Raw genomic sequence first — 24,483 nt, 5'->3', positions numbered from 1 at the left:
GATACTCAGACATGGAATGAGGTTTGTGCTCTTAGAACTCTTGACATCTTTGAGTTCAGGCTGTAAAAGCATTTAAACATATTCCTATCCTGCTGTAAACTGACACGTCATATAGTTTTCGTGCAACAACTACCTGGAAAAGTCCAAAAATGTGACTTCTTATACGTTTGTTTTTAACTTGTAGTTAAATCCATTTGTTTTTGGTGACTTCCCGTCTTCAATGCTTAACTAATGACCAAAAAAATCCAAATTTTGATGTCACAGAAGAAACAGCAGCAAAGTCCCCTATTTAAAAAGCTGGAAGCATCAAATGTTTTATATTCATTTCATTATAAACTCCTTCTCATCAGTTGCAGAGGCAAAAGTGCAGATCCTATCCACGTGTTCCAGTCTGGTTTTCTTTCCACGCTGGAAATAAATGCTGAATTATCTGCATTGAATTAAAAAGTTGTAATTAGACCCTGATGCATAGTTTCGACATAATTAACAACAGACTGGTGTGAACAGTTCATAAGTTCACTGAGAATCGTCAGGATTTTAAGATTTAAGTAATTAAATGACAGTTCTCAGTATATATAATGTTACACAGCAAATTAAAAGTGATGACAGACAATTCAGCTCATGTTGTATCCATGTCAGCATTATACTTTCTTGTTTCTTGCTGATATTAATTGTGTTAAATCAGACGAGGAGAGAGCTTTCGACGTGTGTGAGATTTCTTTAAAGTTGTTCAGAGAAGGAGCGGCTGATGAAACATTTGACGGAGAGACCAATAAAAAGACAGAGAGATGACAGCTGAGAGGGGAGTGAAAGACGAACGACAGAGGGGGAAGATTTACGAGGACGGGTGAAAGCCAAGAGGCAATAAAAAGAAACTTCCAAAGAATGCAGGCGTCGTCGCACCCTGAGGAAGAAGAGGACGAGTAGGACGGTGGGGAGGAGGGTGGGGTCTTCATGTTATCTAACTGGTGTTGAATCAGTTGGTTCTTATCAAAAAAATGAAGTAATTCAACAGTTATAATTAATTAAATTGTCTGGCAATAATTGAGAAAACTGAATTAAAGTTTAAGTGAAAAACTTCTCTGTACATCAATCAGACACGACATCGAAGCCACTGACAGCTGAAGAGAATATCACCAATGATCGTCACAGTGATAATCTTTGTGAATGAACCAGAATCAGAACAAACCTCTAGAAATGAGTTTAATGAAACAACATCCTGATAAAACAATTTGGAAATAGCAGAATCATAAAGCTCAGCCAGAGACACACACACAAACACCTGTGTGTAAGCTCCGCCCCCAGTATCAGGTGAGGGCGGGTCCTCTCCGGTTGCGTGTGTAAAACTTATGTAAAGCTGGTGCTGCAGGCGGAGGTTCCAGGTGTCATGTGAAGGGGGCGAGCTGCGAGAGCTTGGCGCTGATTGGAGGCGGCGGTTTAGCTTCAGGCTCACCGAGTGTTTCGTTCAGAATATAAAGCTGCTGCTGATCCAGAGTTAAAAGGAGACTGACTCAGATCTGTCACTGCCTTTTAAAACTCATCCTGAGCTGACGTTTTACACTTTATCCATGATAATCATTGTGTATTAGCCTTTAATTAACTTTAATTACTTCCCATGTTGAAGGCACTTTGAAAAGCTCTATGTATATAAACTGTTTTCATTATTTTAACCTGTTAAGCCCAAGGCCTCTTTCATAGACTCTTGAAAATGAAATGCCGACAATAGACAAGAGTATATCTGAGCAAGTTTAATGTATAATTTTTGTCTCATAGTTAGTTTATTACAGAGGGGTCAGAGTAAATCAAGATGTAGCGTACCAGCATTACCTGTACTATGAATGATGCTAATAGAGAGAAGCAGACCGGTTTTAGTAGAGGCCTTTTAAAGTAAGCTCTTGATATTGGCGCTTTTGGGGACCCAGTATTATTTACTGGACATGAGTATATGGTTTAAACGGATAAATCAGAGTTGTATACCTTATAACATTCAGTATCATTTCTTTGGGTCCACCTGATGAATGCAGTCCCCTCTCTTTCTGCTCTGTTCTTGGTCTCCACCACCACCTGAGTTGAAAGTCTGCTTCTTTAGTGGCTGAGTGCAAACTACCAGAGGCTCCATGGCTGTATTTGCAGAAGCTTTATGGTTTTAGGAATGCAAACGGAAGATTTGCTAAGCCAGTGCTAAGAGGACCACTTTAATATGACTGTAACCTTTCTGTTGGACTTCCACCTGTCTGAGTTTGACTATTGTAAGATGCCACAGGGTTGTATTTATAGGACTAATAGGCAGTTTAGGCTTCTGCGTCAATTTGACACCGTGGCTACGGTGACAGCCCAGACCCTACGCAGACTCCAACGTCATAGTCTTTTTGATCAGTAAAGATGGAATACACCAGGAAAGGTTAATCGGGGAGGATCGGAAATTTCGGTAAAAGTTTTAGTCGCCATTGTTGAACGTGAAAAATGAACTGGGCTAGCAAAAAAGACACAGCGCCGACTAGTGTTTGGATGGCGCTGTTGCAGAACGAGCCAGACTGACGAACGCACAAGTATAAATGGCTCAGCTACGTGCGTAGGTTACGGCGTCTGGTCCCGCAGAGGTATAAACTCCTCTTAACTGCAGCTCTTTGTACATGCTGTGCAGTAGCTTTAAGATAAGATAAGATAAGATAAGATAAGATAAGATAAGATAAGACATGTTTATTAATCCCACGTATGGGAAATTCCCTTGTCCCAGTAGCATGGAATTTGGCAAATATATATTTATGAGACATTATTAAAAAATATTAATGCAAACTAGGCGTCACAGTGGCGTGGTCTTTCTGTGTGGAGTTTGCATGTTCTCCCTGTGTCTGCGTGGGTTCTCTCCGGGTACTCCGGCTTCCTCACACTGTCCAAATACATGCTGGTTAGGTTCATTGGTGATTCTAAATTAGCTGTAGGTGTGCATGTGAGTGTGAATGATTGTCTGTCTCTCTGTGTTGGCCCTGCAATACACTGGCGACGTGTCCAGGGTGTACCCTGCCTTTCGCCCAATGACAGCGGGAATAGGCTCCAGCCCCCATCAACCCTTCACAGGACAAGCAGTTACAGAAGGTGAATGAATGAATGAATTGTCAGAGGCTAGATTTGGCCCTGTTACTCTGCTTTCCTCCCACGGGTCTAAGCAATCAGGGGTGAGTCCCACCTGCAGCTCCTAAAACACAATTCCTGCTAAAACAAAATCCCCCAAAACTACCAGCTGCTCTTTTTCTCAAAGAGTCAAATTTCTGATTCTGAGCTTCATAATCTTTACATGTAACAATAGCACTTGGACCAAATGTACCTGAATCCTGCGCTTGTCATGGCAGGCTTTTACACAGTGTTTCATTCAATTCAGAATTAATTAGCATCCACTCTTCCTGAGGCACTGATTGCTTTGACAGTGTTTGATAAGGTGGAGCGGGCCAACTTTTCTTTGCTCTAGAGAAATTTGCCTTCAGAGAATACTTTTCTCTCTTTCCTGTGGCGCTATCAGTCTTAGAATCGTTCAGTGCAGGCAATCTTTATGAGAGCAACTTTCTTAAGATACTGGCACAAGTTAATCAAATTATCCTGCCAATCCTTAATTTGGGTGACATCTGGAATAACAAGCCTCCAAGGTTACGTCTACAGTCAAATCTTCACCAGCTTGGTTAACTCGCCCTTTCTCTTCCTCCAATTTCAGTATCCTGAAATGTAATTGTTGCTACTTATTTTAAAATACGGGCTCAATACAGATGTCATTTCTATTAAAGCTGTGGTAACGCCATATCTTTCCTCCCTCCTTAATAGATAGTGCCTTCTCCACTTGGGCTAGACTAGGTCTAAAGATAGATCTTTATGTCAAGAAGATACATTTTCACTTTCAAAGCCCCACTTCTTTAGGTATAGGTAGGATTGCAGCTTTATTTGTTGCTCCTTCCTGTAGTTTCCCACTCTCCCTGACAACCATGATTCTTATAGATTCTTGGAACCCGTCTCTGCCATGAATGGTGCATATTTCCCATATTTACTCTAATACTCACAGCCTTCTGCCAGACTCCGTTGACATTACTAAATCTAAGTGGATGACAGATCTAGGTTTAAGGTAAAATTTTTCACAGCGTACATAAATCCTCTATTTGTGTCAAACACTGCTTCACCCACTACACTAATGATCAGCTTGCTGAGATATTTGAAGGGACATCCCAATCATGTAACCGGTGGCAACAAAGTCCAGGAGACTATATGTATACGTTCTGGCTTTGTCCTTTGTTAAAGAAGTACTAGTCTGGGGTTTGAAACTCTACCTAAGGTGTCCAATGTTAATGTTGCCCCTGAGGCTATCACAGCCTTGTGTGGAATTTTGCCCTTCTTGCCTAGTCTATCTTCCTCTAAAGGGATATGACTGCTTGTCCCAACAAGCACCCACTCACATGCCATGGATCCGGCATGTGCTAAATTTCATTGAACTAGTAAAAATAAGGTTTTCTGTATCTGGTTCCCAAAATAAATTTGTTAAAATATGGAACCCTTTTCTACTGTATGTCAAGAGCATTACTTTGACTGTATTAGATTGAGGTTTGTTGTTGTGGTAATACTTATTGGAGAGCCATGTACTGCAGGGTGGGACTCACCATTACAAAAAAAAAAAAAAAAAAGCAGTACAATATTGTTATAATTTATCTTATGTTGTGTCATTCTGTAATATGCTCACTCATATCATTATATTGTATACATTGTCATTTTGTAAAAAAAGATTATCTGAGACAGGCAGTTTATAAAAAGCATCTATTGGTTAGCAGCTCTAGACTAAAGTTTAGAAAAGCATATTTTGATCCATAGGGTCACTGGTATCAATCCCCTCAACATCCACAGCTTAAATGCCCTTGATCAAGGCAAACAACCCCCAAACTGCTCCCTGTCTTTGGCTTCAGTGTATTGTATCAGTCATCCTTGGTTTAGTTCTCATTAAGATGTCAAACACTGAGAGAAACCTGGTCAGACAGGCGGTCAAGAGGTCGACTGTGGCTATGGGAGTTTTTTCTGATGAAAGACACATCCAAGACACCAACTTTACCAAACAAAAACATGTCCAGTCTCCCAGAACCATGGGGAAAAATGTGTTGTTAATGAACTTTTTGCACAAAATGGTGCAACAAACAGCACACCACATCAGCGAATCAATACTGTAGGCACAGTGAAGCATGGTGGTCACAGCATCATGCGTTGGGGCTGCTTTTCTTCTTGGATCATTAGTGAAAGTGGATGAAACAATGAATTTGACAGATCTGGGACAGATTTGCAAAGAAGAGTGGGAAAATATTCCCAAATCAAGACATTTTATATCCTCTGTAGCTGAGTGACACATTGTGAAAAAATTGTGACACAGTTATTCATTGTGTCTGGACTGGTTTATCTCAGACCAGCAAAAGATTCTTCAGTTTCAGATTTCTGAATCCACACTTGTCCAGGTCAGATTCAAAAGCAGTTAATACAATATACTTTTTTATTTTTGTCTATTGAGTATATTTTAACCTCTTTGTGCACTTAATTTGTAAGATGTAAAAGTGTGTGTTTGGCTGCTAGGTAAAACATCAGAGTCAAAACAAGTTCTGCAACTTATGCCTTTAGTAAAGGTTTTACTGGCCTTAAACACACATTGATGTCAAGTGAACATACTTGTTAGTTTCCCCTGCAGCCTGCGATTAGCAGTTGGAGATGACAGGAACACGCCTGCAGCGGCAAAGTACAGGGATACACCCAAAAGTTCTTTTCAGTCAAATCATTAAAGCTGCATTTCTTCGTGGTACATGTTGTGACACATAAATGATCTTGATGTATTTATATCCAATCAGTGAGAGATAAAACGGATCCATTATGCCCTAGAAGAATATGAAGAACGGTGTCACATATATTAAGAATTTAAGCTCCAGCTTCAATTTTGGGCAATTTTACGTGACATAATCAATGTGGAGAATTTCTCTCAAGATATGCAGATTTATAAGGAATCTTGAGGAACTTTGGTCGCTCTAGGGTTTACCCTACCTCTGCATGGTGTCACTGACCTGAAGTCAATGTAATCAGACGCTCCTGAGCCTCTTATTGTCAGCTTTGTTTGCTCAAGATTAAACAGCTCATCGTGGTCAAGACAGTGGTTTACTCTTTAAACCGGCATGGGCTCTGCTTGACACAATCTGCAGTCAAAAGGTACCCAGCAGAGATGGGGGGAGGGGTGGGGGGCTCTGGGGGCGGGGGGGTGTTCATGCCTGCAGCGAAAAGGTGGTTATATCTAAATGTTCGTGTCTGGCCCTGCAGAGATTCCATCACTCTTTGTGCACAGATCTATGATGTGAAGCAAAAGTTGGCAAGAAAGTCCAGTATTTCACTGCACAGCTTATTAGTGGATTCCACATTTCTCAGACACACCCAAAACCATTATGTTTTCTGCTGTTTATGAGTTAAATAAGGACAGGTGTCTCCTCCCAGATTTGGCATAAGCGCGCCATCTTTCCCTCCTCCTCCTCACTATCTCCTCTAACTGTATAAAAGTGAGCGACTCTCTGTGCTCTACACTTTCTCCTTTGTGGCTGAAGCAGAAAGACAGCTTCCTCATCATCACCACAAAAAAAAAACAACAAAACGATGTCCTTTACCAGAGCAGGCAGGTCCAGCGGTGGAGCCTACGGCAGCAGTAGGTCCATGTCTGGAGCCATCGGAGGCTCTGTCAGGATGTCTTCCGCTGGCTCCTCCATGTCCATGTATGGTGGCAGCAGTGGTGGAGGTGGTGGAGCTGGCTATAGCTTCAGCTACAGCGGTGGAGGTGGAGCAGGTGGAGCAGGCGGTGCTGCGTATGGATTTGGCTCTGGATTTGGCGGTGGCAGTGGCGGCGACAGCGTGGGCGTCTCAGCCAACGAGAAGGCCACCATGCAGAACCTGAACGACCGCCTGGCCACCTACCTGGAAAAGGTGCGCAAGTTGGAGACAGCCAACGCCGACCTGGAGCTGAAGATCAGGCAGTTCCTGGAGAGCAAGACATCCCCATCTGCCAGAGACTACAGTGCCTACTTTCTCACCATCGCAGAGCTCCAGGGAAAGGTAGGCTCAACTTTGTTTAGTCACGTGACCATCAACAGGTAGATGTGTACACTCTCAGCGTCACCTCATTTATTGTTTTCTTGTTTCTGTCTGCAAGATCAGCTCTTAGTTTTAAGTTTGTTCACATGGATGTCCATTTTTATTTTCCAGATCCAGGATGCAACCAAAGCCAACGGAGGCATCTACCTCTCCATTGACAACGCCAAGCTGGCCTCTGAAGACTTCAGGCTCAAGTGAGTGAATTACTTCTTTACTGATAAAAAGTTCAGGCATCTCTTACAACACATTAAATAAGAGCTAAAAGCTATCCAAGTCATTTTATATTTTCTCTACCTATTAAAACATTCTTCGTTAGCTCCATAAATTTATAGAAATCAGTGTTTTTGGTAGCTGAACACAACTATCCGCAGCAAATGTAGAAATGAATGCTTTATGTTCTGCTCCAGGTATGAGAGCGAGCTGTCCATGCGTCAGTCAGTGGAGGCCGACATCGCCGGGCTCAGGAGACTCCTGGACGAGCTCACTCTAGCCAGGGCCGACCTGGAGATGCAGATCGAGGGTCTGAAGGAGGAGCTGATCTTCCTCAAGAAGAACCACGAGGAGGTCAGTGATCTCTCGTTGAAGGGGTCTGGTTTGGGGTTAAATAAGATGTGGGCTTTTTAAATCACACTGGCGTTTTGTCTCTTTGTCGTATCTGAAGGAGCTGCTGGCCATGCGGTCTCAAATGAGCGGCCAGGTGAATGTGGAGTTGGACGCCGCTCCACAAGAAGATCTCTCCAAGGTCATGGAGGAGATCAGAGAGCAATATGAATCCGTCGCCGCCAAGAACAACAGGGAACTGGAGAACTGGTTCCAGGCCAAGGTGAGAACAGGATTTTTTTTTTATTTTCACGTTGGTTTGGCCCAGACTGACTGTTACATTTGGTTGTTTTTGTGCTCACATATAATGTGAACAAGGAAAAGAAGTCAATATAATTACATAAATAAATAAAAATACTGCTGTTGTATATTCTATGTAGTGTGGATGAATAAATGAATAGTTCTACATGTTGTGACCATGCTGTTGTTGCTCCTCCACAGTCAGAATCACTAAACAAAGAAGTCGCCGCCAGCACAGAAGTCCTCCAAACAACCAAATCAGAGATCACAGAGCTCAAACGAACACTGCAGGCCCTCGAGATAGAGCTGCAGTCTCAGCTTAGCATGGTAAACATCACAGCGCAAAAACTGTTGTTTTATTCAATGCTTTTCTGATGCGACAAACACAACAAGCCATTTCTTCATCTCCTGCAGAAAGCGGGGTTGGAAGGCACACTGTCTGAGACGCAGAGCCGGTACGCCATGCAGCTAGGAGGTTATCAGAACCAGGTGATGTCGTTGGAGGATCAGTTGACACGGCTGAGGGCCGACCTCGAGCGTCAAGGGCAAGAATACCAGATGCTGCTGGACATCAAGACCAGACTAGAGATGGAGATCGCAGAGTACAGGAGGCTGCTGGACGGAGAGGCCTCCGGCAGGTGAGAGATCTGTACCTCTAAAAACGTGTTTCTATAAAAAAAAAAGTCCCAAATGTTTAGACTGGATGTTTCAATGTGGCCATTGTATCAACAATAACAAACCAATACTGACAAGAACAGAAGTGTGTCATCTGCATAAAGGTGGTGGCAAGACTTTTACTGCACTACTGCAACACAAGCTCTCTCTCCAAAGACAAAACATTTTAGATGATATTACTTGTATTCAGCCATCAAATCTGTATTAAATCTAACTGTTCCATTTGTCTCCTCCTGCAGCATTTCTGTCTCCTCTGCATCCTCCACATCCAGCAGTTCCACCGTCACCAAAAAACAAATAGTCATCATAGAGGAGGTGGTGGATGGAAAGGTGGTGAGCTCCTCCAGAGAGAGTAAGGAACTGTGAGCTCCAGGAGAGGGCATCCTCACAGAAACAAGAAACGCAATAAAAGTCTGCTGAGGTCTTTAAAAATAAAACGTCTGTTGTGTCTTCTGTTCAGTCTGAATTCAAATGTCTGACGCTGCAGTTTCTCTAATGACCATCAGGTGGTACACAAAGAAGAAAGGATGTGTGATGAGGGCTAGGAATAAGGCTTCCAGAAATAAAAATTGAAATGACTACTTAGATTGCATCTTTATAAACATTAAAAGAATTATTCTATCATTCAATGAAAGCTCAATCACCCCTTACTTTACTGATAATAGGCTAGTGAATATTTTCTAGTTGGATGCAGTGTTTGTGTGTGATTGTCAGTGCAAAGAAGGAGTGAGATGAATGGAAGGATGAAAACAAAGAGATTGTACAAGAGCAGGATGAACCAGTTGAGCAAATGGGCTCTTGGTGAAGCAAAGTGGAAAAACAACAGTTGCGAAGCAAAATAATTAATCACAATGTGATGTAAAGTGGCCACTTAAGAGGCAGCATGCAAGTCCAAATAAAATACAGCAATAGATTATTGGGATCTCTCCAGAAATAAAAACTGAAAAAGTCAGATTCACACCAGCACATGTAAAGTCTGACAATGTTTCTGTGGGACCTCTTCACCGTTTTCTTCTGTCATTTATCAACTAGTAGACATTTCAGAGAGGCATCTGTAATGAATGCCAACATTCAGCCGTGCAAAGACAACAAATAAAGACAAAAATGTTCTTATTGTACAAAAACATCCTAGATTCACAAAATCATGTTTTGAGGAAAATGTCTTTATGTCAAGAAAACTGTGTCCTGTGATTTCGTCAGAAATGTGTTCGGTGTCCACAAAAATGGGGACATTATTAGAAAGACACACATGCAAAAGCATTTCTGAAAATATTTTAGACCCTGCAGCATCTTTGCATTCCTTCGAGGTCAGCGGTGTCCCCCCAGGGTGGAAGGCTTTTGTCTTTGCCCATGTCTAATGCAAGACACATCCAGCAAGTTCATGCCGCTCAAATACGTTTCAGACGAGTGCAGCACTCATATCGATAAGAGTTTTCTGTCCAGAGTTAACCCTTGTGTACCGTTCAAAAACACTATGGCTGAAAGCAGCTAACTGTTACACTTAAACTGCAGTAAAACATATATGAGATGGGGACAGGTGAGTTGCATAGGGTTCAGACATGGGACCTATGGGGACATTTTTAAATGGAAGTGAATATTTTTCTCAACTTCTTTTTTTGCATAAATCTGTTAATCAACCTCAGTACTGATCAAAACTGCAAAATATTAAAACAAACTAATCAAGATTTTAACCCTGTAAGTGCCAATTGTGAAGATGAAGTCACTGATTTTGGGAGGGGAAAAACACAAAATGAGATGTTTTCCATATACAAAAAGAATGAAGACAGGATATTTTTTTACTCGTTATCACAGTCTTGGATATGTCAAAGATTAGTGACGTCACTGACTTTGACGCATATTTTGTTTTTGTGCAGCAACCGGTTTTTCAATAAAACTCCCGTACAATTGCCCTATTGAAAATGTTGAGATCGTATTTTAAAAATGTATGTAAAATTAAGGATCCTCAGCAAAAATCATTCCATTTGCTGCAATACGATGAAAGTTGTGTTCAAACTAAGAGCAAAAAGTGACTCCAAGTGGCTGTTTTCATCCCGAGCAGTACACAAGGGTTAATCTTCCACGCATAAAAAAGTAACCATGTCGACACCCAGCAAAGATTTGCATGTGGCGTTTGTGCTGATCCCTCAGCTCGTAAAAAGAGGTCAGGTTTATTGCGAGCAAAAACACCCAATTGGGGCAGGAAGCAGCAGAAATACAGTCCTACTCAGTTTTAATCCTGCAGTCACAAGATACTGCTCATGAACAAACAGATTATTAACCTTTACTCACCTTTACGCCCTCAGTATTCACAACGCACACATCTAGTCCTAATCAGGCATGTTTAGTGAGACAACATGCTGCACTGGAATCAATTTGCCATGACTGTTTTTTATAAACCAAGACGAGTCAAAGTAGATAAAGAGTGTGTTTTTACTGAGATAACATTTCAAGCTGAGACTTACTTTTGCTAAATTAAGTGTGTAAAAACTGCTTTAATCTGTCACAGTGTTGATGGACGGGATCGGCCAGTCGCTCACCTTGAAAAGAACCTGCTTTTAAACATGCAGATGCCAGATAACCTGAGTGAAAGGAAACCTGAAGTGTCATGCAGGAATTCAGGCTATTTTACTGCCACACTGAACAGGTTTTATTCTGACACACACACACACACACACACACACGCACACAATGTCCAAAAACTTTTCTCACTTTTCATCAGTTTCATTTTTTACCACGTATATATTCTCTTGGTTTCATTTTAAAAAACGTGCCTGCCTTAGTTTCATTACAGTTTCAGTAGAGGCGCAGAGTGAAGGGTGCAGAGCATGTCATTGTTTGGTTGCACAATACGAGAGCAGAGAGGACCCATACAACACACAACAGACATGCTGGGACATGGCAACAAGAATCCCTGAGTCCCCAAACAAAGGAGGGTCCCAATGTGAAATCAGATTGAGATTAGACAAAAAGTAGATTTCACTGAAGAGGAAGATATATTGATGGAGTCAACAGAGAAACATTCAAGATCAGATGTGATGCTGGATATGATATCATGGTATAGCATGTGTGTACTTCAAATTCCTGCTCTGTTTGTCATTCTCCTGCCCCCAGGCGAGCAGGCAGACAACACCTGAACCCCTCCCCTGTTTCCAAGAGGCATAAAAGCAGCTCAGTACAGCCTACCCTGCATTCTCTCCTCGTCTCCATCCAGAGCAGGCAAAGATCTCCACCATGTCCTCCTACTCTCGCACCATGAGCTACTCCAGCGGGTCACGTCTGGGTTCCGGCAGGTCACCCAGCGTGTACGGTGGTGCCGGAGGAGCCGGGGTCAGAATCTCCAGCATGAGCAGCCCAAGCACCTTCTCCTCCAGTGCCCGTGTAGGTGCATCTGCCTCTGCCTCAGGCTCAGGAGGCTTCAACCTGTCCGATGCCATCGACATCTCTGACAACAAGAAGATGGCCATGCAGAACCTGAACGACCGCCTGTCCACCTACCTGGAGAAGGTGCGCAAGCTGGAGGCAGCCAACACCGACCTGGAGCTGAAGATCAGGCAGTTCCTGGAGAACAAGACCAAACCAGCGGGCCACGACTGCACTGCACACAAGGCCATGATCGTCACCCTGCAAGACCAGGTGAGGCCAGGCTTTGGTTCTAAGGATATATTTGCTTGTGGCATTGCTACAGATAAGAGCAGAAGCACAAAAGAAATGTGAGGTAATGTCAAAGTACTAAGAAAGATGCCTCCATTGTCTTGAAACAATGTTTGCTGGCAACTTGAAACTGAATCCTTGTTTTCCCGACATGAAAAGCCCCTGTGGCATGAGCCGCTGTTTCCTGTAGGAGGGATACAGGTGCAGCCACACCCAAAACACAGCAAGGCTACAGCTCTCTGGTTTTACATGAAGAGTGAAACAACAATGGGGAATTTGACTTTAATTTGCATGTTTTCATCTTTTATTCAACCAGATCTACAACTCAAAATCAAAGAACAACTGGGGCAGCTGGTTCCAAACTAAAGTTTTTTCAAATGTTTGATCTAAAATAGGATAAAACTGCAGCCACGCCTAGTGTCTGAAGCTAGTTTTGTTTTCAGGATTAGAAAAGATCTACAAATATTTGTCTTTGAATCCTCATCCAGCAACCTTTAGATTTAAAACTTACCGATCTGTACTCCTTCTACTTTCAGCTCTTCATCGCCACCCGCTCAAATGGATCTCTGTACTTGGCAATTGATAACGCCAAGCTGGCTTCAGATGACTTCAGGGTCAAGTAAGTACATTTTTTTGAACGCTTCTTTTGTAATTCTTTTGTCAAAATAAGCTCTTTGCTCAGCAATAAGAGTTTCTGACACAGCTACAAACCTTTTGATGGAGTAACTGTACACTGTAAGCTGATCCAACCTTTTCATCTTAATTTTATATTTTCCTGTTGGTTTAAAACATTTTATTTACTCTTATTGACTTTATTTTATGCATGTATAATTTTATTTAATTGCTGTGTTGCTGAACATTCAGTCAGTCCCTAAATGCTTAGCATTTTAAATCATCTGTTCACATATGCTACCTTAAGCAGAGCTAAGCAGCAGCTTGACTTGAAAATCCAATGAGCTTAAAAAGTATTAGATGGATTCTGAATTCATTCCTAAATTTAACAGCTCAGGGAAAATATTCTGAAAGACAGCTGCAACTGTTGGAAGAGACCATCCACACCAACCCTTTTAGTAAGAGTCACAGTTATAATCCCCATGACCACTACAGGTCCTGAAAGAATAGATATGAACTAAAGACGGTCTCTCTGCAACTTAACTGTTTTGGCTGATGCAATCGTTGTTGCTGACTGGTGTGCAGGTATGAGAACGAGCTGGCCATGCGCCAAAGCGTGGAGGCCGACATCACCGGGCTGAAGAGGGTCCTGGATGAGCTGACGCTGGGAAGATCTGACCTGGAGATGCAGATCGAAGCTCTGAAGGAGGAGCTGATCTATCTCAGGAGGAACCACGAGGAGGTGAGCGTGAAACTATGGTTAAAAGAAGGATGGCATTAATCAAAGCTGATGTACCATAACAGAAACCAGGGGACGTTCTGATGTCACACTTTGACAAAACATAAAACGTCAATCTGGATGTGTCCTCCAACAGGACCTTCTGGCTCTGAGGTCCCAGATGAGCGGTCAGGTGAATGTGGAGGTGGACGCCGCTCCTCAGCAGGATCTGTCCGTCGTCATGGCCGGAATCAGAGAACACTACGAGACCGTCGCCACCAAGAACCGCAGAGACCTGGAGGCATGGTTCCAGGCCAAGGTGAGTCCTTGATAAAAAATTCAACTATTACAACTTAAGAGAGTGTAGTACCTACCTTTAATGACTACAACCCAACTTCAAAAATATCTAGGGAAGTTAATTAACTCAATGAGTTAAATGTTCAAATGAAAACAAGTTTCATCAAGTGTCAGATGTTCTGACTTCTTCCTGTTTTTTTAGTCTGAGGATATCAACAAGGAGGTTGCTGTGAGCACAGAGACTCTTCAGTCGTCACGCTCTGAGATCACAGAGGTCAAACGCTCAATGCAGAGTCTGGAGATTGAGCTCCAATCACAGCTCAGCATGGTGAGTTTCTACAACTTCCTGGACAGTTTTCTTCAGTGACAGATTCTCTGAATATACTAATCCAGTTTCTTCCCCACCTCAGAAAGCGTCTTTGGAAGGAACCCTTGCTGACACCCAGGGCAGGTTCGCCAGCATGCTGTCAGGTTACCAAAGGCAGGTGACTGCTCTGGAGGAGCAGCTGGCTCAGCTGAGGGCCGACCTCGAGCGTCAAGGACAAGACTACCGGGTGCTGCTGGACACCAAGACCAGGCTGGAGATAGAGATTGCCGAGTACAGGAGGCTGCTGGATGGAGAGCTGACAAGGTGAGCTGACTAGTCCAAACCAGGATAATACTGTGATCAATCAAAAATTAGGAATCAGCTACTAAGCATGGTATATTCAAATGTATCCACTTCTTATTACTGAAATTACACAGATGATGAATAACTGTGGATTTTCTTTTAACAGCACCAGCACATCTACCACCACTACAACCCGTAAAGTGGTGATTGTCACCCAGGAGATCAGCGCAGATGGAACGGTCATCTCAGAAAATAAGTAGATGACGTCAGACGACAAACACCCGTCAACACGTCGCCAACCGTTCTCAGAATTAAACAAATAAAACATTTCTGAAGAACTGCCCATCACGTGTGTTTGATGTTTCATTATCATTTTATAAACTGGTATTTTAATCATGAACCAGAATAAGAACCACTGCAGTCCCAGGTGGTTAAACCTAACTATATGAAGTTACTAAATATATTCCTTTAATAAAAGTCATTAATGTAAGATATTTCTGATTGTCCTGAAACACAACGGTACACACTGTTAAATGAGTAAAACTTGCTTTCAGCGGGACGTTTCCTCGAAGTGAATTTATAGAGACAAACAAATTTATCAGAGATGGAAAGGGCCAGAAACTATCCCAGCGGGCACTGGGCTGGAATGCAAGAAACATCCTGGACAAGTCAAATAACCCTTCAACCTAACAATAACCTAACAAGCATGTCTTTGGACTGCAGAAGGAAGTTGAAACTCAATTTAAGTGGACAAAAGAGAAAAAGTTGTAGGAATTCAATGTTTTATTCTGAAATGTAAACCATTTAAACATCAGTACCTAAACCCACAGAGTCTGACTGGATGTCTGCTGCTGCTGCTTCTGAGTGGACTGGCAGGATGGGTGTATTGTGACGACCCGGGGGCCCCACGTAAAACATACTTTAATTTAACAAACTGTCTCTATCCACATGATACATTTAGGAAATAATCAGCATGCAAAACCATGGACAATTTTAAATGTCACCCAAGTATGAGATTTTATTCGCTGATTTGGTTTATTTCCACTCTCTCGGTTGTCAACAGGCCCCAACTCAGATCTGAGGGGTCTCAAGAAAATTAAAGAAAAATCTTTTTTGCAGCGTGAATCTACATATTTTTATGTTTTACTTATCTAAGATCTTAAACTAACTACGATAATGAGCAGTTTTGCTTGGTTGGTTCTCTCATTACAATACTGTGAATATAAGAATAAGAATTATAAGAATAAGAAAATCTTTAATTAGTCCCGCAATAGGGAAATTACAATAGTGGGGGGAGGAAAAGGGGAAGAAAAACAAGATGAGAGGGGAGGAGAAAAAAAGCAGCTCCCAGACTACACTCCTCTGGGGGGGGTACAGTGTGGGACCGGGAAAAAAAACCTCAGCAACATAAGCACATATGAGCACACTTTACAACATAAGAACTCAAAACAACTTGCACCGGGGGACTGGGGAAAGGGGGGTGGAGATGTTCCAGCGCAGACAGGCATCCTCGGCAGCAGCCATTCGGCGCCGCCTTCGGACCCCGCCTGTCGCACTGGGGGGTGAAAGCGGCGAAGGCGTGGGATTGGGGGTTAGGGTGGTGTATTGCATATGTGCAGGGGCGTAGCACCAAATTCTGGGCCCTGTACACTCTTAATGTCAGTGGGCCCCTATCCATGCCAGTGCACGAAGCACGCATCAAAAACATTTTTCATGGGCCCTCTCCCTACTCGGGCCCTGGGTAGTCAGGTCCCCTTTTCCACCCACTACCACACCCATGCATATGTGCATGTGTGTAAGTGTCCGTGGGTGCGTGTGTGTACATAAGCCTGGAGAGTCGCTTCGTCTAGCCTCCCAATCAGTGCCTCAGTTCGCAGGATGTCATCGCAATAACACAGCAGGTTGCCATGGAGGAGTCAACCATCAACAGGTGTCCGTGAAGGAAGGGAGGGAGGAATAGGACAGAGCGTCTCACTGCAGCGATCTCCTAGGGGGGTTGGAATGCAGATTAGATTATGATTGTTTGGGTTAGGGCGAGTAGTCGCGTTTCAATGGACACGACTTACTCTATTTGTCCATTCTGGTCTTCAAATCCATTCATTCGCCTTTGCAAAGCCGAAAACTTCTCCAAGATGTTTTCCATGTTGCGGTTAATGACCACAGTCTGAGCACAAACAGCTCTGTCCAAGATGTTAACCATGTTGCGATTTATAACCACAGTCAGTGCGCTGATAGCTCTTTCCAAGGTGTTTTCCATGTTGCGGTTTATACCCACAGTCTGAGCGCTAACAGCTCTGCTCACTCCATCAATCACGTCGGGCAGCTTCATGGGGCTTTGGACTGCTGACACCGTCTTCCGAATTTTCCGATACACCAGGACAATGCCTAATCCCAGGGCCGGTTTTTGCTATGGGCAATGTGGGCAGCCGCCCAGGGCGCAATCTATGTGAGGGCGCACGAGCGTCCTCAAAAAAAAAAAAAAAAAAAAACTCTAAACAAAACACACCAGTTTTCTAGACCAGGGGTTCCCAAACTCTTCCATGCCAAGGCCCCCAAACAACATTAGCTTCTGGCCGGGGAAGCTAATCTCCAATTGTCTGAGGCCCCCTTAGCGGCCCCCACTTTGAAAACCACTGTTCGAGACTACCGCTCATTTCCATGTCAAGTTAGTGGAGTGGGCGCCGGGGCGCCCTCATTGTCCGTCAACTTGCTGCTGAGAGTCATACAGGTTGTGTGTGTGTCAGAAGAGGCAAGGGGGAGGGGGGCGAGGGATAGACTGATCCCAGGCCACACAACACAAACTGCTTCCAAATAAATTGCATTTCATTCCTAAAATTAACATAGATCCATATACCTACATGTAATTAATGGGGTTATGTGAAAAATGAAAAATAAAAAAAAAAATCTGTGCAGTCGTCTACGGGGGAGGGATGGTTCGCCCAGGGCGTAAATCTAGCCAGAACCGCCTCTGCCTAATCCAATCAGCCTGTTATCATGGTTCCAAATATGTAAAGATCCTTGATGTCCCCAACGGAAAGAAACGCCAGGCACACGACCCTCCACTTCTCCCAGGAGTCCATCATGTATCCAGTGGCAAAAGAACCTGAGCTTCTTGTCGAGAAGATTCTGTCAATTGCGTTGAGAGACCAGTTGACCAATTCCATGATTTTAAATTTGGAGAGCAATGCGGAGAGAGGCTCCCAAAGTTTGAGACAAGACAGGACGAGACATGAGAAGCAAAGCAGGGAAGATAAGGGAGAGGGGAGAGAGAGTGAGATGCATCCGCCTTCGTTGAGTGCTGGAGAAATATAATATGTTAAATAAAGAATATGTTTGCATGAATAAAAGAAGAAGGAGCTGTGAAACTGGATTTGGGGCAATGTTCATTCAGCTGAAGCAGCTGAGACTTCAGAATTCCACACAAAAGTTAACTCATCTCATTGTGACTTACCTGGAGCTGCGGCTCCACGTGGACTGACGGGACCCGATCTTCAGTCGATCCTCGCAGCCTTCAGGACCTCCTGAGACACAGTCTGGAGACACAGGGGCCATCTGTGATGTGCAGAGAATAAACCTACCCGACCTGCAGGATCTCACCTGTTTGCTCTCTGGCCCCAGGAGACCTGCCTCCTTTGGAAATGTTGTGATCGTATTTTAAAAATTTATGTCAAATTAAGGTTCCTCAGCAAAAATCATTCCATTTGCTGCAATACGATGAAAGTTGTGGTCAAACTAAGAGCAAAAAGTGAGTCCAAGTGGCTGTTTTCATCCCGAACAGTACACAAGGGTTAATCTTCCACGCATAAAAAAGTAACCATGTCGACACCCAGCAAAGATTTGCATGTGGCGTTTGTGCTGATCCCCCAGCTCGTAAAAAGAGGTCAGGTTTATTGCGAGCAAAAACACCCAACTGGGGCAGGAAGCAGCAGAAATACAGTCCTACTCAGTTTTAATCCTGCAGTCACAAGATACTGCTCATGAACAAACAGATTATTAACCTTTACTCACCTTTACGCCCTCAGTATTCACAACACACACATCTAGTCCTAATCAGGCATGTTTAGTGAGACAACATGCTGCACTGGAATCAATTTGCCATGACTGAGAACTAAGACGAGTCAAAGTAGATAAAGAGTGTGTTTTTACTGAGATAACATTTCAAGCTGAGACTTACTTTTGCTAAATTAAGTGTGTAAAAACTGCTTTAATCTGTCACAGTGTTGATGGACGGGATTGGGCAGTCGCTCACCTTGCAGAGAACCTGCTTTTAAACATGCAGATGTCAGATAACCTGAGTGAAAGGAAACCTGAAGTGTCATGCAGGAATTCAGGCTATTTTACTGCCACACTGAACAGGTTTTTTTCTGACACACACACACACACACACACACGCACACATTGTCCAAAAACTTTTCTCACTTTTCATCAGTTTCATTTTTTACCATGTATATATTCTCTTGGTTTCATTTTAAAAAACATGCCTGCCTTAGTTTCATTACAGTTTCAGTAGAGGCGCAGAGTGAAGGGTGCAGAGCATGTCATTGTTTGGTTGCACAATACGAGAGCAGAGAGGACCCATACAACACACAACAGACATGCTGGGACATGGCAACAAGAATCCCTGTGTCTCCAAACAAAGGAGGGTCCCAATGTGAAATCAGATTGAGATTAGACAAAAAGTAGATTTCACTGAAGAGGAAGATATATTGATGGAGTCAGGACAGAGAAACAATCAAGATAAGATGTGATGCTGGATATGATATCATGGTATAGCATGTGTGTACTTAAAATTTCTGCTCTGTTTGTCATTCTCCTGCCCCCAGGTGAGCAGGCGGACAACACCTGAACCCCTCCCCTGTTTCCAAGAGGCATAAAAGCAGCTCAATACAGCCTACCCTGCATTCTCTCCTCGTCTCCATCCAGAGCAGGCAAAGATCTCCACCATGTCCTCCTACTCTCGCACCATGAGCTACTCCAGCGGGGCCCGTCTGGGTTCCGGCAGGTCCCCCAGTGTGTACGGTGGTGCCGGAGGAGCCGGGGTCAGAATCTCCAGCATGAGCAGCCCAAGCACCTTCTCCTCCAGTGCCCGTGTAGGTGCATCTGCCTCTGCCTCAGGCTCAGGAGGCTTCAACCTGACCGATGCAATCGACATCTCTGACAACAAGAAGATGGCCATGCAGAACCTGAACGACCGCCTGTCCACCTACCTGGAGAAGGTGCGCAAGCTGGAGGCAGCCAACAACGACCTGGAGCTGAAGATCAGGCAGTTCCTGGAGAACAAGACCAAACCAGCGGGCCACGACTGCACTGCACACAAGGCCATGATCGTCACCCTGCAAGACCAGGTGAGACCAGGCTTTGGTTCTAAGGATATATTTGCTTGTGGCATTGCTACAGATAAGAGCAGAAGCACTAAAGAAATGTGAGGTAATGTCAAAGTACTAAGAAAGATGCCTCCATTGTCTTGACACAATGTTTGCTGGCAACCTGAAACTGAATCCTTCTTTTCCCGACATGAAAAGCCCCTGTGGCATGAGCCGTTGTTTCCTGTAGGAGGGATACAGGTGCAGCCACACCCAAAACACAGCAAGGCTACAGCTCTCTGGTTTTACATGAAGAGTGAAACAACAGCGGGGAATTTGACTTTAATTTGCATGTTTTCATCTTTTATTCAACCAGTCCTACAACTCAAAATCAAAGTACAACTGGGGCAGCTGGTTCCAAAATGAAGTTTCCTTCAAATGTTTGATCTAAAATAGGATAAAACTGCAGCCACGCCTAGTGTCTGAAGCTAGTTTTGTTTTCAGGATTAGAAAAGATCTACAAATGTTTGTCTTTGAATCCTCATCCAGCAACCTTTAGATTTAAAACTTACCGATCTGTACTTCTTCTACTTTCAGCTCTTCATCGCCACCCGCTCAAATGGATCTCTGTACCTGGCAATTGATAACGCCAAGCTGGCTTCAGATGACTTCAGGGTCAAGTAAGTACACTTTTTTGAATGCTTCTTTTATAATTTTGTTTATCAAAATGAGCTCTTCGCCCAGCAATAAGAGTTTCTGACACAGCTACAAACCTTTTGATGGAGTAACTGTACACTGTAAGCTGATCCAACCTTTTCATCTTAATTTTATATTTTCCTGTTGGTTTAAAACATTTTATTTACTCTTATTGACTTTATTTTATGCATGTATAATTTTATTTAACTGCTGTGTTGCTGAACATTCAGTCAGTCCCTAAATACCTAGCATGTTAAATCATCTGTTCACATATGCTACCTTAAGCAGAGCTAAGCAGCAGCTTGACTTGAAAATCCAATGAGCTTAAAAAGTATTACATGGATTCTGAATTCATTCCTAAATTTAACAGCTCAGGGAAAATATTCTGAAAGACAGCTGCAACTGTTGGAAGAGACCATCCACACCAACCCTTTTGTTAAGAGTCACAGTTATAATCCCCATGACCACTAGAGGTCCTGAAAGAATAGATATGAACTGAAGACGGTCTCTCTGCAACTTAACTGTTTTGGCTGATGCAATCGTTGTTGCTGGCTGGTGTGCAGGTATGAGAATGAGCTGGCCATGCGCCAAAGCGTGGAGGCCGACATCACCGGGCTGAAGAGGGTCCTGGATGAGCTGACGCTGGGAAGATCTGACCTGGAGATGCAGATCGAAGCTCTGAAGGAGGAGCTGATCTATCTCAAGAGGAACCACGAGGAGGTGAGCGTGAAACTATGGTTAAAAGAAGGATGGCATTAATCAAAGCTGATGTACCATAACAGAAACCAGGGGACGTTCTGATGTCACACTTTGACAAAACATAAAACGTCAATCTTGATGTGTCCTCCAACAGGACCTTCTGGCTCTGAGGTCCCAGATGAGCGGTCAGGTGAACGTGGAGGTGGACGCCGCTCCTCAGCAGGATCTGTCCGTCGTCATGGCCGGAATCAGAGAACACTACGAGACCGTCGCCACCAAGAACCGCAGAGACCTGGAGGCATGGTTCCAGGCCAAGGTGAGTCCTTGATAAAAAATTCAACTATCACAACTTAAGAGAGTGTAGCACCTACCTTTAAAGGTGACAGAGAATGAAAAAACGTTTTTACCTTGTCTTAGTTGAATAACGGTAGTCTGCCCGCATTCACGAACATACGAAAAGTGCTAGACATTCTGAACATCTCCGTTTCATAGAAATTCCTCTTTTAGAAATGTCAGCCAGAAAATGGCCCAATCTGAACAACGGATACATATTACGTAAATGCATCTCACTGCCCCCCCACTCTCATTCAATTCCCTCCCCTTCAAAATAATTTGCATACATCCGCCCTCTCGCCTCCAACGGGAAGTACATTGCAGCAGTGCTTGCGGAGTTCAAGGCGAAATGGCGAGTCGCGTTCCGAGGTGTGCTCTTCCAGGCTGTGCAAGCGGTGTGCAAACTTTCCATTACATTCCCACCGAAAGAAATGCACGAGATGCGTGGCTGCTGTTCATTTATAATTGGATTCCAACTACATTCAACCACAGACTGCTACTTCGTTTGTGAACGGCAGTCTATGGCGAAAGATAAATGATTTTCTGGTCCCGATCGACTTGTGCCTTGGATTATACATATGTTGTTTTTCAGAATAAAAAATGATTTTATATGTCAAGAATGTCACAGTTTGTCGCAAGATAGTTAAGTAAAACGCTATGGAAAATACGTAATTAAACGAACTACAAGTCCCGCATGCTGGCGCGTACAGAACCGACCAAAACTCCCTTCGGTAAGTAGAGGGGCGGGACTTCGGCTCTCTATAGCGAAGTTTACATTCTTTTGAGTGGCAGCAAATGCAGCCAATCAGCGTCAAGTGCTTGCATTTCATAATGAGGTTGCCAGTTAAGCCCGAAGGGGCGCCAAATAGGTGCAAAACCACGCGTTTAAAATCCCCCACCCTAATATAGCTTTCTGAGAGAGGTTTTTAGGAAGCTTCTAAGGCATTACAGACCCAACCAAAATTTTGTTGTCTGCATATCACATCACAGATCAAGGATAAATACCCCGTTCAATCATTCTATGTCACCTTTAATGACTACAACCCAACTTCAAAAATATCTAGGGAAGTTCATTAACTCAGTGAGTTAAATGTACAAATAAGTAAAACTTGATGAAACAAGTTTCATCAAGTGTCAGATGTTCTGACTTCTTCCTGTTTTTCTAGTCTGATGATCTCAACAAGGAGGTTGCTGTGAGCACAGAGACTCTTCAGTCGTCACGCTCTGAGATCACAGAGGTCAAACGCTCAATGCAGAGTCTGGAGATTGAGCTCCAAGCACAGCTCAGCATGGTGAGTTTCTACAACTTCCTGGACAGTTTTCTTCAGTGACAGATTCTCTGAATATACTAATCCAGTTTCTTCCCCACCTCAGAAAGCGTCTTTGGAAGGAACCCTTGCTGACACCCAGGGCAGCTTCGCCAGCATGCTGTCAGGTTACCAAAGGCAGGTGACTGCTCTGGAGGAGCAGCTGGCTCAGCTGAGGGCCGACCTCGAGCGTCAAGGACAAGACTACCGGGTGCTGCTGGACACCAAGACCAGGCTGGAGATAGAGATTGCCGAGTACAGGAGGCTGCTGGATGGAGAGCTGACAAGGTGAGCTGACTAGTCCAAACTAGGATAATACTGTGATCAATCAAAAATTAGGAATCAGCTACTAAGCATGGTATATTCAAATGTATCCACTTCTTATTACTGAAATTACACAGATGATGAATAACTGTGGATTTTCTTTTAACAGCACCAGCACATCTACCACCACTACAACCCGTAAAGTGGTGATTGTCACCCAGGAGATCAGCACAGACGGAACGGTCATCTCGGAAAACTAAGTAGATGACGTCAGACGACAAACACCCGTCAACATGTCGCCAACCGTTCTCAGAATTAAACAAATAAAACATTTCTGAAGAACTGCCCATCACGTGTGTTTGATGTTTCATTATCATTTTATAAACTGGTATTTTAATCATGAACCAGAATAAGAACCACTGCAGTCCCAGGTGGTTAAACCTAACTATATGAAGTTACTAAATATATTCCTTTAATAAAAGTCATTAATGTAAGATATTTCTGATTGTCCTGAAACACAACGGTACACACTGTTAAATGAGTAAAACTTGCTTTCAGCGGGACGTTTCCTCGAAGTGAATTTATAGAGACAAACAAATTTATCAGAGATGGAAAGGGCCAGAAACTATCCCAGCGGGCACTGGGCTGGAATGCAAGAAACATCCTGGACAAGTCAAATAACCCTTCAACCTAACAATAACCTAACAAGCATGTCTTTGGACTGCAGAAGGAAGTTGAAACTCAATTTAAGTGGACAAAAGAGAAAAAGTAGTAGGAATTCAATGTTTTATTCTGAAATGTAAACCATTTAAACATCAGTACCTAAACCCACAGAGTCTGACTGGATGTCTGCTGCTGCTGCTTCTGAGTGGACTGGCAGGATGGGTGTATTGTGACGACCCGGGGGCCCCACGTAAAACATATTTTAATTTAACAAACTGTCTCTATCCACATGATACATTTAGGAAATAATCAGCATGCAAAACCATGGACAATTTTAAATGTCACCCAAGTATGAGATTTTATTCGCTGATTTGGTTTATTTCCACTCTCTCGGTTGTCAACAGGCCCCAACTCAGATCTGAGGGGTCTCAAGAAAATTAAAGAAAAATCTTTTTTGCAGCGTGAATCTACATATTTTTATGTTTTACTTATCTAAGATCTTAAACTAACTACGATAATGAGCAGTTTTGCTTGGTTGGTTCTCTCATTACAATACTGTGAATATAAGAATAAGAATTATAAGAATAAGAAAATCTTTAATTAGTCCCGCAATAGGGAAATTACAATAGTGGGGGGAGGAAAAGGGGAAGAAAAACAAGAGGAGAGGGGAGGAGAAAA

The 24,483-nt window shown here is 43.3% G+C and overlaps 3 protein-coding genes across 3 annotated transcripts; all 3 read left to right on the top strand.

Moving 5' to 3' along the window:
- Positions 1-6,571: 6,571 nt before the first annotated feature.
- LOC311506486 (keratin, type I cytoskeletal 13-like) lies at positions 6,572-9,089 on the top strand. The gene is made up of 7 exons (XM_084570462.1): positions 6,572-7,098; positions 7,249-7,331; positions 7,545-7,701; positions 7,799-7,960; positions 8,179-8,304; positions 8,392-8,615; positions 8,892-9,089. Exons 1-7 carry the CDS (start codon positions 6,646-6,648, stop codon positions 9,016-9,018), a joined length of 1,332 nt encoding a protein of 443 aa, XP_084426588.1. The 5' UTR covers positions 6,572-6,645; the 3' UTR covers positions 9,019-9,089.
- A 2,565-nt stretch (positions 9,090-11,654) lies between these two features.
- LOC311506487 (keratin, type I cytoskeletal 13-like) lies at positions 11,655-14,980 on the top strand. The gene is made up of 7 exons (XM_084570463.1): positions 11,655-12,285; positions 12,840-12,922; positions 13,501-13,657; positions 13,791-13,952; positions 14,133-14,258; positions 14,341-14,561; positions 14,707-14,980. Exons 1-7 carry the CDS (start codon positions 11,884-11,886, stop codon positions 14,798-14,800), a joined length of 1,245 nt encoding a protein of 414 aa, XP_084426589.1. The 5' UTR covers positions 11,655-11,883; the 3' UTR covers positions 14,801-14,980.
- Positions 14,981-18,920: 3,940 nt separating this feature from the next.
- LOC311506488 (keratin, type I cytoskeletal 13-like) lies at positions 18,921-23,554 on the top strand. The gene is made up of 7 exons (XM_084570464.1): positions 18,921-19,885; positions 20,441-20,523; positions 21,103-21,259; positions 21,393-21,554; positions 22,738-22,863; positions 22,946-23,166; positions 23,312-23,554. Exons 1-7 carry the CDS (start codon positions 19,484-19,486, stop codon positions 23,400-23,402), a joined length of 1,242 nt encoding a protein of 413 aa, XP_084426590.1. The 5' UTR covers positions 18,921-19,483; the 3' UTR covers positions 23,403-23,554.
- Positions 23,555-24,483: the final 929 nt, after the last annotated feature.

This window comes from Chelon labrosus (genome assembly GCF_963514085.1).
Source record: "Chelon labrosus genome assembly, chromosome: 21".
In the NCBI taxonomy this organism is placed as follows: Eukaryota; Metazoa; Chordata; class Actinopteri; order Mugiliformes; family Mugilidae; genus Chelon; species Chelon labrosus.
Note: the sequence above shows the minus strand (reverse complement) of the source record. Positions and strands in the feature narration are given on the sequence as shown.

Excerpts from the sequence above, each read along its gene's own strand:
- LOC311506486 (XM_084570462.1), top strand. The coding sequence starts at position 6,646 with ATGTCCTTTACCAGAGCAGGCAGGTCCAGCGGTGGAGCCTACGGCAGC. Across the intron at positions 7,099-7,248 it reads TCGCAGAGCTCCAGGGAAAG|ATCCAGGATGCAACCAAAGC; the intron begins GTAGGCTCAACT and ends TTTATTTTCCAG. Across the intron at positions 7,961-8,178 it reads AGAACTGGTTCCAGGCCAAG|TCAGAATCACTAAACAAAGA; the intron begins GTGAGAACAGGA and ends GCTCCTCCACAG.
- LOC311506487 (XM_084570463.1), top strand. The coding sequence starts at position 11,884 with ATGTCCTCCTACTCTCGCACCATGAGCTACTCCAGCGGGTCACGTCTG. Across the intron at positions 12,923-13,500 it reads TCAGATGACTTCAGGGTCAA|GTATGAGAACGAGCTGGCCA; the intron begins GTAAGTACATTT and ends ACTGGTGTGCAG. Across the intron at positions 13,658-13,790 it reads TCAGGAGGAACCACGAGGAG|GACCTTCTGGCTCTGAGGTC; the intron begins GTGAGCGTGAAA and ends GTCCTCCAACAG.
- LOC311506488 (XM_084570464.1), top strand. The coding sequence starts at position 19,484 with ATGTCCTCCTACTCTCGCACCATGAGCTACTCCAGCGGGGCCCGTCTG. Across the intron at positions 20,524-21,102 it reads TCAGATGACTTCAGGGTCAA|GTATGAGAATGAGCTGGCCA; the intron begins GTAAGTACACTT and ends GCTGGTGTGCAG. Across the intron at positions 21,555-22,737 it reads AGGCATGGTTCCAGGCCAAG|TCTGATGATCTCAACAAGGA; the intron begins GTGAGTCCTTGA and ends CTGTTTTTCTAG.